Source organism: Pleurodeles waltl, chromosome 6 (assembly GCF_031143425.1).
Source record: "Pleurodeles waltl isolate 20211129_DDA chromosome 6, aPleWal1.hap1.20221129, whole genome shotgun sequence".
NCBI classification, from domain to species: domain Eukaryota; kingdom Metazoa; phylum Chordata; class Amphibia; order Caudata; family Salamandridae; genus Pleurodeles; species Pleurodeles waltl.
This window is the reverse complement of record NC_090445.1, coordinates 14,463,525-14,482,941: the sequence shown is the minus strand read 5'-3', so window position 1 is coordinate 14,482,941 and position 19,417 is coordinate 14,463,525. Positions and strand designations below refer to the sequence as shown.

General features: G+C 46.0%; 1 protein-coding gene across 1 annotated transcript in view; it reads left to right on the top strand.

Moving 5' to 3' along the window:
* Window positions 1-19,417, top strand: part of CRAT (carnitine O-acetyltransferase) — a 466,622-nt gene that overhangs the window by 186,875 nt on the left and 260,330 nt on the right. Inside the window, exon 3 of the mRNA XM_069237047.1 lies at window positions 1,334-1,452. Within this exon, the coding sequence (XP_069093148.1) occupies window positions 1,334-1,452 (119 nt within the window). The remainder of the gene's footprint in view (window positions 1-1,333; window positions 1,453-19,417) is intronic.

Genomic DNA, 19,417 nt, shown 5'->3' with positions numbered 1-19,417 from the left:
CCATTTAAGACAAAAATTGAACTATTTGCATTTCTTCCGGAACCAAGGATGCCTTAGGAAAGACCCTCACATTCTTTAGATGTAATAAAATGCCTTAAGTTCTATTTAGAGCCCTCAAAATCCTTCAGCAAATCAGATCAACTGTTTGTTGCTTTTGGTACATTTAATAAAGGACATCTCATTACAAAAAAAAGACTTTAGCAAGATAGATCATTTCTTCTATTACAAAATCTTGTGAACTCATGAATGGGACTTTAACAAACTCTGTGAGAGCTAATTCTGCAACAGCAACAGCAGCCACTATGGCCCGTTTTGCAGGACTGTCTCAAGAAGATTTTCGAGCTGCCACATGGATGACTGCTCATGCCTTCACAAGGCACTGCTGATTTTAACAAAGGTCCTGCAGTGGAAAGGGCTGTTCTCCAGAATCTTTTCAAATGAGGTAAGTCTCATGCCCACCATCCATTGATTTACTGTATACTGCTGTGATCATCTTAAGTCAAGCATGTGAATCTATGAAAGATCAGCGCTGGAGAAGGAATACAGTTACTTACCTGTAACTCCGGTTACTCCAGTATTGGATCTTTTATAGATTCACATGCTGGAATCATTCCCCTTTATCGAGATGGGAATCTCGACGACGGGGAATGATTCAAGCACGTGAATTTATAAAAGATTCCCCAGTATTAGAGTACTATAGTTACAGGTAAGTAACTCATTTTCTTCTCCAGCATTGGTATCTTTCTAGATTCACCTTGAATTTTTTGACTGGGAATCCTCTGTAATAATGTTGACATAGCAGTGTAAGCTATCCCTCACCTTTCTTAACCTTTCCATTGAAGGAAGCGTGCCCTGTTGCTATCCGTGCATACATGTACGTCTGTTGTTGCATGAAACAGTGCTATCTGTAGCTCTTCTTCGTGTGAAAGAAGCATGTCCTGCTGCTGTCTGTGGTGTAGCTCTTCTGTGTGGGAGAAAGCTTGTGCTGCTTATGTTCCAGCTCTGCGTGTTCTGTTCATGAAACTATGCACACTGTGTTTGCATAAGAAATCTTGCTCTGCCGCCGTCAGTATTACTGTGTCTGTGTGAATAGGAAAAAGCATTTTGACTGCTTCCAGAGACCTGGTACAGACCAGCAGTCATTATGCCATTCTTTAAGTTCTGTGCCATTTGAGCACTTGCACAGACTGTCAACATGGACAAGGCTGTCAGTGAGTTGTACAGAAGTCTAGCTAGCATCTCTTCTCTGAAGTGGTGGTAGAGAGATAGTTCTACAAATGCAGATAGCCATAAAAAACTGCTTCCTTCTTGACCATGCAATCTTCCTTTCCAGCTGTCTGACTGGTGGCTCCAAACCGCCTACCTAGAATATCGGCTGCCCGTTGTAGTTCATTCCAGTCCAGGAGTGGTGTTACCAAAGCAAGACTTCCACGATCGCCAAGGACAGCTCCGGTAAGTAACACAGCAATATGTCTGTGCTTTCGGTGCTGCACTAACGCACCCACCCGGCAGACCAGTTGTAGACAGCTGACCCCATAGGCTTCTTCCTGAACAGAATCATGTGATATTTTCTGTGCTGTAGCATCAAGTCTAATCTGACTCATCAGGAGAGGCTCTGTGGTGTGATCACTGGGGCAGCGAGGGTCTCATGGGATGTGGAGTTGTAACAGAGATTGCAGGTTCTTTATCCAGGCTCTGAATCTTGCACTCGTACACTAAAGAGGAATCACCCTACGTGACTATACAACATCAGCTTGCAGACCAAGATGTATCACCTTCATAGTTCATCTCCAGGGTAGAAAAACAGGCAGACCAAGAGGTATCACCTTCACAGTTCATCTCCAGGGTAGAAAGACAGGCAGACCAAGAGGTATCACCTTCACAGTTCATCTCCAGGGTAGAAATACAGGCAGACCAAGAGGTATCACCTCCACAGTTCATCTCCAGGGTAGAAAGACAGGCAGACAGAGAGTTATCACCTCCACAGTTCATCTCCAGGGTAGAAAGACAGGCAGACCAAGAGGTATCACCTTCACAGTTCATCTCAAGGGTAGAAAGACAAGCAGACCAAGTGGTATCACCTTCACAGTTCATTTCCAGGGTAGAAAGACAGGCAGACCAAGAGGTATCACCTTCACAGTTCATCTCCAGGGTAGAAAGACAGGCAGACCAAGAGGTATAACCTTCACAGTTCATCTCCAGGGTAGAAAGACAGGCAGACCAACAGGTATCACATTCACAGTTCATCTTCAGGGTAGAAAGACAGGCAGTCCAAGAGGTATCACCTTCACAGTTCATCTCCAGGGTAGAAAGACCGGCAGACCAAGAGGTATCGCCTTCACAGTTCATCTTCAGGATAGAGAAACAGGCATACCAAGAGGTATCACCTTCACAGTTCATCTCCAGGGTAGAAAGACAGGCAGACCAAGAGGTATCACCTTCACAGTTCATCTCCAGGGTAGAAAGACAGGCAGACCGAGAGGTATCACCTTCACAGTTCATCTCCAGGGTAGAAAGACAGACAGACCAAGAGGTATCACCTTCAAAGTTCATCTCCAGGGTAGAAAGACAGACAGACCAAGAGGTATCACCTTCACAGTTCATGTCCAGGGTAGAAAGACAAGCAGACCAAGAGGTACCACCTTCACAGTTCATCTCCAGGGTAGAAAGACACGCAGACCAAGAGGTATCACCTTCACAGTTCATCTCCAGGGTAGAAAGACAGGCAGACCAAGAGGTACCACCTTCACAGTTCATCTCCAGGGTAGAAAGACAGACAGACCAAGAGGTATCACCTTCACAGTTCATGTCCAGGGTAGAAAGACAAGCAGACCAAGAGGTACCACCTTCACAGTTCATCTCCAGGGTAGAAAGACAGGCAGACCAAGAGGTATCACCTTCACAGTTCATCTCCAGGGTAGAAAGACAGGCAGACCAAGAGGTATCACCTTCACAGTTCATGTCCAGGGTAGAAAGACAAGCAGACCAAGAGGTACCACCTTCACAGTTCATCTCCAGGGTAGAAAGACAGGCAGACCAAGAGGTACCACCTTTACAGTTCATCTCCAGGGTAGAAAGACAGGCAGACCAAGAGGTATCACCTTCACAGTTCATCTCCAGGGTAGAAAGACAGGCAGACCAAGAGGTACCACCTTCACAGTTCATCTCCAGGGTAGAAAGACAGACAGACCAAGAGGTATCACCTTCACAGTTCATGTCCAGGGTAGAAAGACAAGCAGACCAAGAGGTACCACCTTCACAGTTCATCTCCAGGGTAGAAAGACAGGCAGACCAAGAGGTATCACCTTCACAGTTCATCTCCAGGGTAGAAAGACAGGCAGACCAAGAGGTATCACCTTCACAGTTCATGTCCAGGGTAGAAAGACAAGCAGACCAAGAGGTACCACCTTCACAGTTCATCTCCAGGGTAGAAAGACAGGCAGACCAAGAGGTACCACCTTTACAGTTCATCTCCAGGGTAGAAAGACAGACAGACCAAGAGGTATCACCTTCAAAGTTCATCTCCAGGGTAGAAAGACAGACAGACCAAGAGGTATCACCTTCACAGTTCATCTCCAGGGTAGAAAGACAGGCAGACCAAGTGGTATCGCCTTCGCAGACCAAGAGGTATCACCTTCACAGTTCATCTCCAGGGTAGAAAGACAGGCAGACCAAGAGGTATCACCTCCACAGTTCATCTCCAGGGTAGAAAGTCAGGCAGACCAAGTGGTATCGCCTTCACAGTTCATCTCCAGGGTAGAAAGACAGGCAGACCAAGAGGTACCACCTTCACAGTTCATGTCCAGGGTAGAAAGACAAGCAGACCAAGAGGTACCACCTTCACAGTTCATCTCCAGGGTAGAAAGACAGGCAGACCAAGAGGTACCACCTTTACAGTTCATCTCCAGGGTAGAAAGACAGACAGACCAAGAGGTATCACCTTCAAAGTTCATCTCCAGGGTAGAAAGACAGACAGACCAAGAGGTATCACCTTCACAGTTCATCTCCAGGGTAGAAAGACAGGCAGACCAAGTGGTATCGCCTTCGCAGACCAAGAGGTATCACCTTCACAGTTCATCTCCAGGGTAGAAAGACAGGCAGACCAAGAGGTATCACCTCCACAGTTCATCTCCAGGGTAGAAAGTCAGGCAGACCAAGTGGTATCGCCTTCACAGTTCATCTCCAGGGTAGAAAGACAGGCAGACCAAGAGGTACCACCTTCACAGTTCATCTCCAGGGTAGAAAGACAGGCAGACCAAGAGGTACCACCTTCACAGTTCATCTCCAGGGTAGAAAGACAGGCAGACCAAGAGGTATCACCTTCACAGTTCATCTCCAGGGTAGAAAGACAGGCAGACCAAGAGGTATCACCTTTGCAGTTCAAAGACAGGCAGACCAAGAGGTATCACCTTCGCAGTTCATCTCCAGGGTAGAAAGACAGGCAGACCAAGAGGTATCACCTTCGCAGTTCATCTGCGGGGTAGAAAGACAGGCAGACCAAGAGGTATCACCTTCGCAGTTCATCTCCAGGGTAGAAAGACAAGCAGACCAAGAGGTATCGCCTTCACAGTTCATCTCCAGGGTAGAAAGACAAGCAGACCAAGAGGTATCACCTTCACAGTTCATCTCCAGGGTAGAAAGACAGGCAGACCAAGAGGTATCACCTTCACAGTTCATCTGCAGGTTAGAAAGACAAGCAGACCAAGAGGTATCACCTTCACAGTTCATCTCCAGGTTAGAAAGACAGGCAGACCATGTGGTATCACCTTCACAGTTCATCTCCAGGGTAGAAAGACAGGCAGACCAAGTGGTATCACCTTCACAGTTCATCTCCAGGGTAGAAAGACAGACAGACCAAGAGGTGGCCCCTCCACAATTCATCTCCAGGGCAGAGAGTCATGCTGACTCTCAGTGTCTAGGACACTGAGCTCTTGCAAGCTCCTGCCGGACCCAAAATGCTGTTGAAGGGTCCTCACCCATACTCCTTTCACGAAGCGGGTTCCCTGTGAGAGGTTGAGCTCTCCTTTTAGGCAGCGCTTGCCTGCTTGGGTTACAAAGAGTGGGATTTGGCCCTAGAACCTAGTCTTGCAAAAGGGGCCATTCCATGTAGCTCCCCAGAGGTGCCAAGTAACTCTATCCTGTACCCTTATTCTTCCCATAATGGGCAATGGGGACATAGCGCTCTGATTGAGGGCAGAGTGCGCCTCGAGGCAGAATCTGTTATTCACGGGCCACACCTTTGACAGGTGATGAGCAACAAATGCTATCTAGCAGGTGCACCATCTGTCACCCAAGTAACTCCTTGTGGGAGTCCGCTTGCATCTTATTGGGCATCAAGGGGATGCTGTTCGTGTGCAGCTGGACTCATCTGCTTTACTGCCATTCTTAGGCGTGCTCAAGCTCCCAGTCTGGGAGAACAACCTAGTCGGGCTCCTCGGACTCACAATACTTAGTCCCCAATCCATCTGGAGCTCCTACCTAGGAGCATCTCACCATCATTAGCGTAGGGCCTACGTAATCTTGGAGATAGGAGACACTGGATCCTGGATGTCATATGCTTTCAGAACATCAAGAATGCAACCCTCCAGGGTAAGCATTTATAGATCATAGTTACTGCAGCACTTCTTTTAATCACGAAAAGCAAAAAGACCGTATTGTAATGCATCACTTTCAGTAGTCCAGAGGTGCCTTGCCAAGGGTTCTGTGGTTGTCATTGTACACATCAGTCTGATTTAGAGTGTAAAGTTGTGTAGTCCGTTGTGCGGGGGGCTATGAACATACATTAGAAAATGTTTCTGCCTCTGAGTTGTGGGGAAATATTCTGTCTGCCTGACTGGTGAGTCATTCAGACTAATGTGTTTTGTTATAGGCTGTTGAAATGTACACCTTTCTATTAAGAAAAACTGAACCTGTTGTGTTCAGGGAAAGTAACAACAGAGCCTTCCCTAGAGCGAGTGCCTGTCAAGGCTCCCATCTACCATATTTCTAAATTTAAGATCACACCATGTCGCATGCCAAATTCTTTTTTTTTTTTTTTAATTGGCTTTGAAGAATAAATGGGACAAAACAAATAATGCTGTGTGACCCCCCTTCACCAGTGGTTCCATCTCATCAAGGTTATGACAAGCACATTGTTAATTGATGTCATTGGCTATTGTATCTACAAATCATTTGACCTCTGAGATTAAGATTGTGCTAATAATGTCAGAATCTCTAGGTGTAGCTTTGCATCGTTGGTAATGAAGGGCCTAATGTACAAACATTCCTGTTGAAAGATCATAAATTAGGAATCTGTTAAAATGGATTCACTTTGCACACAGACTTCTAACGGATGCACTGGTAATGTGGTGAATCGACCTATGTAGGGAAGCACCCTTTTTGGCATGGTTAGCCCCCACTTTTTGTCTGGTATCTGATGTGATTTTGACTCCGTCCATCATCCTTTTGTGTTGCTAAAGTTGCCCTAAGTGGGAAGGGTATGCCCAGACGTGGGTCCCATGGTCACTGTGCCACTGGATTCAAGCTAGCCTGCCTGATGAAGGGCGATACCCTAAAACCATTCCCAGGATGCTTGTTTCCGGTCCAGGGAGGACCTGGCTTGGCAGTCCGGGCTGGACTGTTCCCATGGGGAACAGGGCCCAGACTGATTTGCATATGGCTGGGTCCAAACTGGGGTGGCATGGTGAGCAAAAGAATTGATGGATTAAACCCAGATCTGTGACCGGGGGTGAGCGTTTGCATTGTTCAGCACTCCGTCCATCATCCTTTTGAGTTGCTCCACAAAACGTGCAGTTCCAAGAATAATTGCCACACAAATGAAGATGTCTCCAAGCTGTTATGCTTTGTCCCTTGCCTATTAAAACTGTTGCCTGACAATTGGCTCTGCACATTCTATGTTGTAATGTGCCTTTAGTTGCCCTCAATCCTTGATGTAGGCAGGAGAGTGATCTCTCCTGCCCCCTCTGCATCAGCAGTTTCCGCTGCCATCCATTTGAAGACAGGCTCAGTTCAATGTGGGTATTTTGGCCACAAAGCTGTAGCTTTGCTTTGCATTCTCCCCTCCTTCTCGTCGCTCTACAAGTTGCTTCTGGAGAGCGAGAAGCCAGGCCCGCTTCATTTTGGTTGTCCTGGCAGCCTGTCTCAGCAGCAGTCCAGGACTCGTGTTCTAAATCTATGCACAGATATTAAAGATTGCGCCTGCTGGGTGGTAGGAGCTCCGCCTGTGTATGTGGAAGTGGATAAAAAAGAACATTGGATATGCATTTGTATGCTTAGGGATGCATCCTAATAAATGTGACATTGGGAGTCCAAAGCTTCTATGAAGGCCAAAGTAATATGTAACACCTTCAGCCACACGTTGCTTTAAAAAACAAGCATTGGCAAAGTCAGTAGGCCTCCGCTGTTGGCTTTGTCAGTGTCAATGTCTTTTAGGCACGATGTATAACAGCGTTGTAGTACTTTTTGTACCTGAATTTCAGCCACACTGCTATACAACGTGGCTAAAAGAGGTTGACAAAGGCAATAGCTCTTGCATTGCTGAGACTTATTGGCTTTGCCAATGCTTGCTTGTTTTACCTTCAACTATGCTGAACATCAGTTGCACTGCTCTACAACATTTTTTTTATAAACAACATTGACAAAGCCAGTAGATCTTGCAGAGGCGACACCTGTTGGTTTTGCCAATGCTTGTTTTCAGAATCAGGTGCATAAAGAGAGCCAGGTTGGCGGAAGTGTGAATGTAGTTGAGCACAGATAAATAGTGACTTTAGAAGTTGAATCATTGTAATTAGGAACATTATATTCCAGTTTACGTTTCCCTTTCGCACATTTTAAAAAAGCGGAAAAAAATAATGACCTTTAACCAATTAAAATAGAACTCTCAGAATGCAATACGTTGTTGAATTAATTTGGTGTCATTGAGTCACCTAGTAACCTTACATAAGAAAAGTCTAAACCTATATAGCTTGTCCGCTCGCCACAAAAGTTCCTGGGCACAGTCTGATAGCGGAGGACTGAGGCTTTTTTGCAACAGCCTCTAACAATGCACAAGACACACCTGGCAAGCAGGGCAGTCAGCAGGACACAGCACACGCCTTTCCCAGCAGACACTGTCATTCAGTATGACGAGAGAGTAGCATGTTTTGTGAGCCACAAAAGGACTTTGGTCGGATGCAGTTGGCAGAATATTGGGAGGCGTGATCAGCCACACCCGGAAGGTGTCTTAAACAAATAAGAGGCTGGGAATAGGAATAGACTGGCTTCTTACGAAATTGAGATATGCTTGACAGGCAGCTAGCACTAAAAGACGGGTATGTCGTAGAGGACGAGGCCATGTAAGGACGAATAAAACCTATGTCAGGCTGTAGTCAACAATTCTGCCTGCCGCCTAGAAAAATCAGTAAGCATTCTCCCTAATTCTTAGTATGCCATTCTCATTCCGGCATAGCCATTGAACCAAAAAGAGGCCACACATATAACCAAATGATCTAATTATAACAATAGCTTGATTTATGTAGCACCTGCTACTGAACTATTACTATTTCCGAACCCTATAATTAATAGATGGACAGGATCGTTGTTCAAGATAGTCGAAAGGTTCTCATTTTATCATCTTCTGGAAGATTAAAGGCAGACTTCCCCCATCAATATCTGATTACCTGACTTGTGGATCCCACCAGATGTCAGCAGCAAGTGGTGAACCAACTGAGATTATGCACTCTTGGGACTGTAATAATGTTTCAATAAATTGGCATGTGAAACTCTCTCTTGAGCTTGTTGGATTCTAGTTATCAATAGATTGCAGTTAAACTTATTTGTTTGTCTATCAAGGGCAGGCTTCCTTGAGAAAACACACCATTTGGTGTATTTTTCTGACAATAATCCACCGACATTGGATGCAAACAAATGAAAAAGAATGATGAATTTTTATTTAATGGTTAATTCTGTACAGCTTTTTTTTCTCTGTCGAAATCGCTTTTGATGATAAATCCTGTTTTCGGTGCACTTCCCCCAAAAAATAAACTGGACGTTATTGTAAACCGAGTCCTGGTGCTACTACGCACTGCCATAACTAATCTCGATCCCAAGGCTGCGGTGTGGAATCTGTTGAGCTAACACCTGAGCACCCTCCGGCTGGAGGTGAAATATCAGCGGACCCTGAGGGCCTTCTTTATCTGGAGAGAGAATATGTGGAAGCTTTGCCTCTCCATTAGCATTGCATCTCTCCACACCAGAGTCACATTTTAACTTTTGTTTTTCTGCTGCATTCCACATCACCCAGTGATGCTGTGTCTGTGACTCTAAAAAGGCTCAGGCACAGAATAGCCATCATACATGCAAACAATAAACATTGTTCTGCTTTTATACAAGAAATAGAGGCACTGATCAGTGCACATCACAGGCAGCAACAGCAGGGCCATTCCAGAGGCTTTGTGGTTATAATAATTGTAGGAAGTTGGCTCTGTATGTACTATTTCAAAGTAAGAAATAGCATGCACAGAGTCCAAGGGTTCCCCTTAGAGGTAAGATAGTGGCAAAAAGAGATAATTCTAATGCTCTATTTTGTGGTAGTGTGGTCGAGCAGTAGGCTTATCAGAGGGTAGTGTTAAGCATTTGTTGTACACACACAGGCAATACATGGGGAACACACACTCAAAGACAATTCCAGGCCAATAGGTTTTTGTATAGAAAAATATATTTTCTTAGTTTATTTTAAGAACCACAGGTTCAAGATTTACAAACAATACTTTAAATGAAAGGTATTTCACTTAGGAACTTTGAATTAGCAAAATAGCATATACAGTTTTCACACATGGCAATAAGCTATTTTAAAACTTGACACAGTGCAATTTTCAACAGTTCCTGGGGGAGGTAAGTGTTTGTTAGTTTTGCAGGTAAGTAAACCACCTATAGGGTTCAAAGTTGGGTCCAAGGTAGCCCACCGTTGGGGGTTCAGGGCAACCCCAAAGTTACCACACCAGCAGCTCAGGGCCGGTCAGGTGCAGAGGTCAAAGTGGTGCCCAAAACACATAGGCTTCAATGGAGAAGGGGGTGCCCCGGTTCCACTCTGCCAGCAGGTAAGTACCCGCGTCTTCGGAGGGCAGACCAGGGGGGTTTTGTAGGGCGCCGGGGGGGACACAAGGCAGCACAAAAAGTACACCCTCAGCGGCACGGGGGCGGCCGGGTGCAGAGTGCAAACAGGCGTCGGGTTTGCAATGTAGTTCAATGGGAGACCTAGGGGTCTCTTCAGCGATGCAGGCAAGGGGGGGCTCCTCGGGGTAGCCACCACCTGGGCAAGGGCCACCTGGGGGTCACTCCTGCACTGGAGGTCGGAGCCTTCAGGTCCTGGGGGCTGCGGATGCAGAGTCTTTACCAGGCGTCGGGTCTTTGAAGCAGGCAGTCGCGGTCAGGGGGAGCCTCTACAGGCGTCGCTGTGGGGGCTCAGGGGGGTCAACTCTGGCTACTCACGGTCTCGTAGTCGCCGGGGAGTCCTCCCTGTAGCGTTGGTTCTCCACAAGTCGAGCTGGGGGCATCGGGTGCAGAGTGCAAAGTCTCACGCTTCCGGCGGGAAACGTGTGTTCTTTCAAAGTTGCTTCTTTGTTGCAAAGATGCTTCTTTCTTGGAGCAGAGCCGCTGTCCTCGGGAGTTCTTGGTCCTTTTAGATGCAGGGTAGTCCTCTGAGGCTTCAGAGGTTGCTGGACCCTGTGGAACGCGTCGCTGGAGCAGTTCTTTTGAAGTGGGGAGACAGGCCGGTAGAGCCGGGGCCAAAGCAGTTGGTGTCTCCGTCTTCTCTGCAGGTTTTTCAGCTCAGCAGTCCTTCTTCGTCTTAGGTTGCAGGAATCTATCTTGCTAGGTTCTGGGAGCCCCTAAATACTCGATTTAGGGGTGTGTTTAGGTCTGGGGGGTTAGTAGCCAATGGCTACTAGCCCTGAGGGTGGCTACACCCTCTTTGTGCCTCCTCCCTGAGGGGAGGGGGGCACATCCCTAATCCTATTGGGGGAATCCTCCATCTGCAAGATGGAGGATTTCTAAAAGTCAGAGTCACCTCAGCTCAGGACACCTTAGGGGCGGTCCTGACTGGCCAGTGACTCCTCCTTGTTTTTCTCATTATCTCCTCCGGCCTTGCCGCCAAAAGTGGGCCATGGCTGGAGGGGGCAGGCAACTCCACTAGCTGGAGCGCCCTGGGGTGCTGTAACAAAGGGGGTGAGCCTTTGAGGCTCACCGCCAGGTGTTACAGTTCCTGCAGGGGGAGGTGAGAAGCACCTCCACCCAGTACAGGCTTTGTTACTAGCCACAGAGTGACAAAGGCACTCTCGCCATGTGGCCAGCAACATGACTGGTGTGTGGCAGGCTGCTAAAACTAGTCAGCCCACACCGGTAGTCGGGTATGGTTTCAGGGGGCATCTCTAAGGTGCCCTCTGGGGTGTATTTCACAATAAAATGTACACTGGCATCAGTGTGCATTTATTGTGCTGAGAAGTTTGATACCAAACTTCCCAGTTTTCAGTGTAGCCATTATGGTGCTGTGGAGTTCGTGCATGACCGTCTCCCAGACCATATACTCTTATGGCTACCCTGCACTTACAATGTCTAAGGTTTTGATTAGACACTGTAGGGGCATAGTGCTCATGCACTTATGCCCTCACCTATGGTATAGTGCACCCTGCCTTAGGGCTGTAAGGCCTGCTAGAGGGGTGACTTATCTATGCCTATAGGCAGTGTGAGGTTGACATGGCACCCTGAGGGGAGTGCCATGTCGACTTAGTCATTTCCTCCCCACCAGCGCACACAAGCTGGCAAGCAGTGTGTCTGTGCTCAGTGAGGGGTCCCCAGGGTGGCATAAGACATGCTGCAGCCCTTAGAGACCTTCCCTGGCATCAGGGCCCTTGGTACCAGGGGTATCAGTTACATGGGACTTACCTGGATGCCAGGGTGTGCCAGTTGTGGAAACAAAAGTACAGGTTAGGGAAAGAACACTGGTGCTGGGGCCTGGTTAGCAGGCCTCAGCACACTTTCAAATCAAAACCTAGCATCAGCAAAGGCAAAAAGTCAGGGGGTAACCATGCCAAGGAGGCATTTCCTTACAATAATCACATCATTTGCCCGAGTAGGAAAGCAATTCGCCCGTCCATGTCAAATACAGATTTATCAATAAAACACACAAAAAAATAATTTGCGCATATCCATACACAGGTGCTCTAAACACCTGCATATGCTACATGCATAGAGAAAAACAAGCTAGACAACACGAGGGACAGGTGGGGAGAAAGTAAAAAAGCAGTGTGACGTGTTGTATATACTTTGTGGACTTCATCCCACCCAACGGCTTCCCATTTGTTGGCTCCAATGTCACTCTCTGGATATATTCAGTGTGTCTCCTGGAGCATGGACCAATTACTGTATCAATCCACTGGTCACCATTTTAGCATCCATTTTAGGTACTACTTTTTTCTTTGTTAAAAAGCCATTAACACGATCAGTCCTGTTTTAACTCCCTCTGAGCTCCACTCTGTTTCTGTAAACAGGGCTGTAAACCTCGTTCTTATCTTGTACCATTTGGTTCAACTATGTTTCCCCAGATAAAGCACTTACCTTTCCCTTTTTACCAAGAATTCTCCAAGGTCTCTTGGATTTTGGGTTAAAGTGCTTCATCTTTACTGCTTCATTCTTTTCCAAGCTGTTTTATTTCCAGCTCTTAGGTACTTAAATATATGTATAATGATTTCAATATTCCTGCCCTTTTAGATATACAGGATCCTCTCATGTAGGCTTTCAAGGCATCCCACAGCATTCCAACATCTGCCACGAATCCCTTATCTTGTCGGATATGTTCTAATATACTGATTCTAACCGTTGAGCGGAACAATGAATCATCCAGTTCTTCTCCCTTAATTTCTAAACTCCGGATTTATTCAGTGTGTCTGCTGTGGTCATGACTAATACATCCTGGGAGTGATCTAATAGTGTTCTGGGTAGAATCTGCACCTCGCTAATTGACCCCATAATGGGATGTGTTGCCAGACAGAAATCTATATGTGAACTAGTGGTGTAGGAGTAATTGTATTTATATAGCACTTACTATCCCTCACAAGGCATCAAAGTTATTTTTGGCGAGTAGCACGCTACTCCGTAAACCAAAAGGTTTAGTGTTGGATTAGTGTAGAGAACTATGGGTTAAGTTGAGTAGGGGACATGCGAGTCTGTCTGTTGGATTGAATAGGATAATGGAGGGATAGAAGAGGGAAGAGTTTAGAACATGTTATTTGGGAGATCATAGTAGTAAGAGGAGGTTTGGTATGAGTAAAAAGGAGACCTGGAGGAGGGAAGAGTGTAGAAAGGGATTACGGAGATCATAGTAGTTAAAATGAGGCTTGGAATGATTCAAAAGAGGAATACATGAGGGAAGAATTTAGAAAGGGTAGTTTGGGAGATCAAATTAGTAAACTGAGGCTTGGGGTGAGGCAGGAGGGACAGAGGAGGGAACAGTATAGAAAGGGTATTTTGGAGATCATAGTGGTAGAATGAAGTTTGGTATGAGTCAGAAAGTGGAGGTAAAGTATATATTGAGAGGGGTATAGTTTAAGACTCTAGTGCATTGGAGAGAGCGAAAGTATTTTTATTTATTTTATTCCTCTTCTACAGTAGGAGTAAAGTAACAAATGTATAGATACATGGCTACATAGAAAGGGTATATATGTACAAGAAAGATAATATATTGAGATTTAAAGTTGTATTGTATAAACTCAGACTTTCACGTGCTGCTGTAGTTGAAGCTAATTTATTTGTGAATATTTTATAACTCAGCTTTTTTTTAAATTATGTTTTCCTCAATATTTCAATAATGATACGCTTGTAGATAAAATAGTTATGATAATATTTACATATCGTGATAGATACATAAAACAGAGACCCATAAGCATCTAATCAGACAACTTGTAAAAAAAAACTATGCACTGACCTATAAATATGTTAAGCATAAAATATATATTTAACCGTGATATATACATTTGTTAAATAGACCTAAAGAATCTATACATTTTAAAAACCATAGTTATTATTATACATATTTGTACAAAGAAATACACATCTAGATACATAAATATAATCAAATTATGAATTTTTACATACACGGGGATGTGCTGTATGTTAGTGTTTCAGTATGGTAGTTTTGTATGAGTATTAAGTATAATCAACACACTCCAGGTGTCAACCATATTGTAGAGTTGCATGATCTTCTACTTCGCTTCCCTGGACTGGGCTGTGGGCCAATGCGCGCAAGCAAAGTGGTCCTGCCGTTGGGAGAGGACTAGATTGATGTCTCCCCATCTGTTCCCTCCCAAACTCCCCCTGCCAACCCCTCAACTCTTTTGCAGCATTGGTAAAGTTCAAACTTGACATACCCCAACATGTGGCAGTGGAACAGCTAGTGCCCAAAACAACAAAGGTTAAATCGGACATAGAGTCTGTCTTACTCCTCTTGAGCTTAAAATGATTACATGCTCTAGGCGTTGCTGGAGGTCTTTAGACAATTTGAGCTCCATCTGCTTATAGGAAGATGCTGAAACTAGAAAACTGAATCAAGGGCTCCAAAGGGACCAGGTAAAGATTAAACAACAGAGGAGACAATGTAGATCCCCGAAGGATGCTATATGATAATGCTCTGACCAACTAAAGGAAGAACTGCAGCATTGCTGGATATGTTCTTTGTCAGAACACATGAGAACCAAGTTAACACTAGATCTTTCACCCTTAAATCTTGTAACCTATCCACCAGAATTTGGTGATTCACTCTGAAATGCCATCAAAAGATCTAACAAATTTACTTACCACTGTCAGTGCAACTACGGGCTAAGGCGGCCACAACAGCCAGAAGGTGATTTGACTAAAAAAAATACCAACATTCGCAGAAAAACTGCCTTTTCCAGGAGTTGTCCAAGTAGGGTAGTTGTGTGAGGTGGTAATTAGCCAGGTTTTCCGGCTCAAGCAAGAGTTTGTTCGATGAGGGAATAAGATAAGATGACTTCAGCTGTTCTGAAACTGAGCCTGTGCACGTTGACACATTTAGACTAGCAAAGAGCCCAAGGGCTTATCTTGGTGAACTGAGCAAATGAACTCCACAGTGAGGATGAAACCTCATCAGAGCATTGGCAGAAGCCAGGACCAGAACAAGTGGAGAAGATGAGCAATTTTGCAAGGAAGACTTAATGGACTTCATTTTGTTCTCTAACTCTGCTACGCAGTTACACTGTCCTTCTGACATGTATTGCATCTGCGGACATGGTTGGAATTATAAACCCATGGGTGACCCCTGGTACCATGGATGCTGCTGAAAAAAATTACTAGAAATCTAATGCCTGTGCTAAGAATCTGTAATTACGATCAAAGTTTCACTTTTTTCTACATTTGAGTGTGTAACTTCCCCCCCATATACCGGAGTAAACCATGACTGCTCATCCTCACAACCTAAACAAAGTGCCTAGAAACAGTAGCTTGCTTGTTCATTTCGAGTGTGCCAGCATTAAGCTCTGGGACACCAGTGGTGAGCGACAATACACACACAGGACACTGCCAGAGACCCCAGGATATTCCCAACGCGAGGTTGTGGAGTGCATATGTGAACAGCAGGTGTTCTGCAGCATTGGTGCTTGCGCATAGACGTCTCGCCCACCCATCTGCCTTTCTTGCACAGACTGATGCGCTGAGTGTCCAGTGTTTTCTCTTGAATCACGAGTCTTGTGTTTTTGTCTTGCACTGATTGACCCACTATGCATCTTGTGTTTTTTCTTGCGTCGATTAATGTGCTGGGCGTCTTTGTGCTTCTTCTTGCACCGATTGATGTGATGGGCATCTTTGTGCTTCTTCTTGCGTCGATTGATGTGCTGGGCATCTTTGTGCTTCTTCTTGCGTCGATTGATGTGCTGGGCATCTTTGTGCTTCTTCTTGCACCGATTGATGTGCTGGGCATCTTTGTGCTTCTTCTTGCACCGATTGATGTGCTGGGCATCTTTGTGCTTCTTCTTGCACCGATTGATGTGCTGGGCATCTTTGTGCTTCTTCTTGCACCGACTGATGTGCTGGGCATCTTTGTGCTTCTTCTTGCACCGACTGATGTGCTGGGCATCTTTGTGCTTCTTCTTGCACCGACTGATGTGCTGGGCATCTTTGTGCTTCTTCTTGCACCGACTGATGTGCTGGGCATCTTTGTGCTTCTTCTTGCACCGACTGATGTGCTGGGCATCTTTGTGCTTCTTCTTGCACTGACTGATGTGCTGGGCATCTTTGTGCTTCTTCTTGCACTGACTGATGTGCTGGGCATCTTTGTGCTTCTTCTTGCACTGACTGATGTGCTGGGCATCTTTGTGCTTCTTCTTGCACTGACTGATGTGCTGGGCATCTTTGTGCTTCTTCTTGCACCGATTCATGTGCTGGGCATCTTTGTGCTTCTTCTTGCACCGATTGATGTGCTGGGCATCTTTGTGCTTCTTCTTGCACTGACTGATGTGCTGGGCATCTTTGTGCTTCTTCTTGCACTGACTGATGTGCTGGGGGGTTTGGGTTTTCTCTTCCACCAATTGATGTACTGGGAGTCTTGTGCTTCTTCTAGCACTGATTAATGTGCTGGGCGTCTTGTGTTTCTTTATGCACTGATTGATGTGCTGGGCGTCTTGTGCTTCTTCTAGCACTGATTAATGTGCTGGGCATCTTGTGTTTCTTCTAGCACTGATTGATGTGCTGGCTGTTTTGTGTTTCTTTATGCCCTGACTGATGTACTGGGCATCTTGTGTTTCTTTATGCCCTGACTGATGTGCTGGGGGTTTTGGGTTTTCTCTTCCACCAATTGATGTACTGGGAGTCTTGTGTTTTTTCTTGCACCGATTGATGTGCTGGGCGTCTTTGTGCTTCTTCTTGCACCGATTGATGTGCTGGGCATCTTTGTGCTTCTTCTTGCACCGATTGATGTGCTGGGCATCTTTGTGCTTCTTCTTGCACCGATTGATGTGCTGGGCGTCTTTGTGCTTCTTCTTGCACCGATTGATGTGCTGGGCGTCTTTGTGCTTCTTCTTGCACCGATTGATGTGCTGGGCATCTTTGTGCTTCTTCTTGCACCGATTGATGTGCTGGGCATCTTTGTGCTTCTTCTTGCACCGATTGATGTGCTGGGCATCTTTGTGCTTCTTCTTGCACCGATTGATGTGCTGGGCATCTTTGTGCTTCTTCTTGCACTGACTGATGTGCTGGGGGGTTTGTGTTTTCTCTTGCACCGATTGATGTGCTGGGCATCTTGTGTTTCTTTATGCCCTGACTGATGTGCTGGGGGGGTTTGGGTTTTCTCTTCCACCAATTGATGTACTGGGAGTCTTGTGTTTTTTCTTGCACCGATTGATGTGCTGGGCATCTTTGTGCTTCTTCTAGCACTGATTAATGTGCTGGGCGTCTTGTGTTTCTTTATGCACTGATTGATGTGCTGGCTGTTTTGTGTTTTCTCTTGCACCAATTGATGTACTGGGAGTCTTGTGTTTTTTCTTACACTGATTCATGTGCTGGGAGTCTTCTGTCTTACACTGATTCATGTGCTGGGAGTCTTTTGTCTTACACTGATCCATGGGCTGGGAGTCTTCTGTCTTACACTGATTCATGCGCTGGGAGTCTCCTGTCTTACACTGATTCATGTGCTGGGAGTCTTCTGTCACACTGATTCATGTGCTGGGAGTCTTCTGTCTTACACTGATCCATGGGCTGGGAGTCTTCTGTCTTACACTGATTCATGTACTGGGAGTCTTATGTCTTACACTGATTCATGTGCTGGGAGTCTTTTGTCTTACACTGATCCATGGGCTGGGAGTCTTTTGTCTTACACTGATCCATGGGCTGGGAGTCTTCTGTCTTACACTGATTCATGCGCTGGGAGTCTCCTGTCTTACACTGATTCATGCGCTGGGAGTCTCCTGTCTTACACTGATTCATGGGAGTCTTCTGTCTTACACTGATTCATGTGCTGGGAGTCTTCTGTCTTACACTGATTCATGTGCTGGGAGTCTTCTGTCTTACACTGATTCATGTGCTGGGAGTTGTAGGAGGCTGGCCTGGCTTGTAGTGAGTACCAAGGGGTACTTACACCTTGCACCAGGTCCAGGTATCCCTTATTAGTGTAGAGGGGTGTCTAGCAGCTTAGGCTGATAGAAAATGGTAGCTTAGCAGAGTAGCTTAGGCTGAACTAGGAGACGAGTAAAGCTCCCACTATACCACTAGTGTCATATGCACAATATCATAAGAAAACACAATACACAGATATACTAAAAATAAAGGTACTTTATTTTTATGACAATATGCCAAAGTATCTCAGTGAGTACCCTCAGTATGAGGATAGCAAATATACACAAGATATATGTACACAATACCAAAGCATGCAGTAATAGCAATAGAAAACAGTGCAAACAATGTATAGTCACAATAGAATGCAATGGGAGCACATAGGGATAGGGGCAACACAAACCATATACTCTAGAAGTGGAATGCGAACCACGAATGGACCCCAAACCTATGTGAGCTCGTAGAGGGTCGCTGGGACTGTAAGAAAACAGTGAGGGTTAGAAAAATAGCCCACCCCAAGACCCTGAAAAGTGGGTGCAAAGTGCACCTAAGTTCCCCAGAGAGCACAGAAGTCGTGATAGGGGAATTCTGCAAGAAAGACCAACACCAGCAATGCAACAACGATGGATTTCCAGACGAGAGTACCTGTGGAACAAGGGGACCAAGTCCAAAAGTCACAATCAAGTCTGGAGTGGGCAGATGCCCAGGAAATGCCAGCTGTGGGTGCAAAGAAGCTGCCACCGGATGGTAGAAGCTGTGGATTCTGCAAGAACGACAAGGGCTAGAAACTTCCCCTTTGGAGGATGGATGTCCCACATCGTGAAGAGTCGTGCAGAGTTGTTTTCGTGCAGAAAGACCACAAACAAGCCTTGCTAGCTGCAAGGGTCGCGGTTAGGGTTTTTGGATGCTGCTGTGGCCCAGGAGGGACCAGGATGTCGCCAATTGCGTGAGGAGACAGAGGGGGCGCCCAGCAAGACAAGGAGCCCACTCAGAAGCAGGCAGCACCTGCAGAAGTGCCGGAACAGGCACTACGAAGTCGAGTGAACCGGAGCTCACCCGAAGTCACAAAGGAAGGTCCCACGACGCCGGAGGACAACTCAGGAGGTCGTGCACTGCAGGTTAGAGTGCTGGGGACCCAGGCTTGGCTGTGCACAAGGGAAATCCTGGAAGAGTGCACAGGAGCCGGAGCAGCTGCAAAGCACGCGGTTCCCAGCAATGCAGTCTAGCATGGGGAGGCAAGGACTTACCTCCACCAAACTTGGACTGAAGAGTCACTGGACTGTGGGAGTCACGTGGACAGAGTTGCTGAGTTCAAGGGACCTCGCTC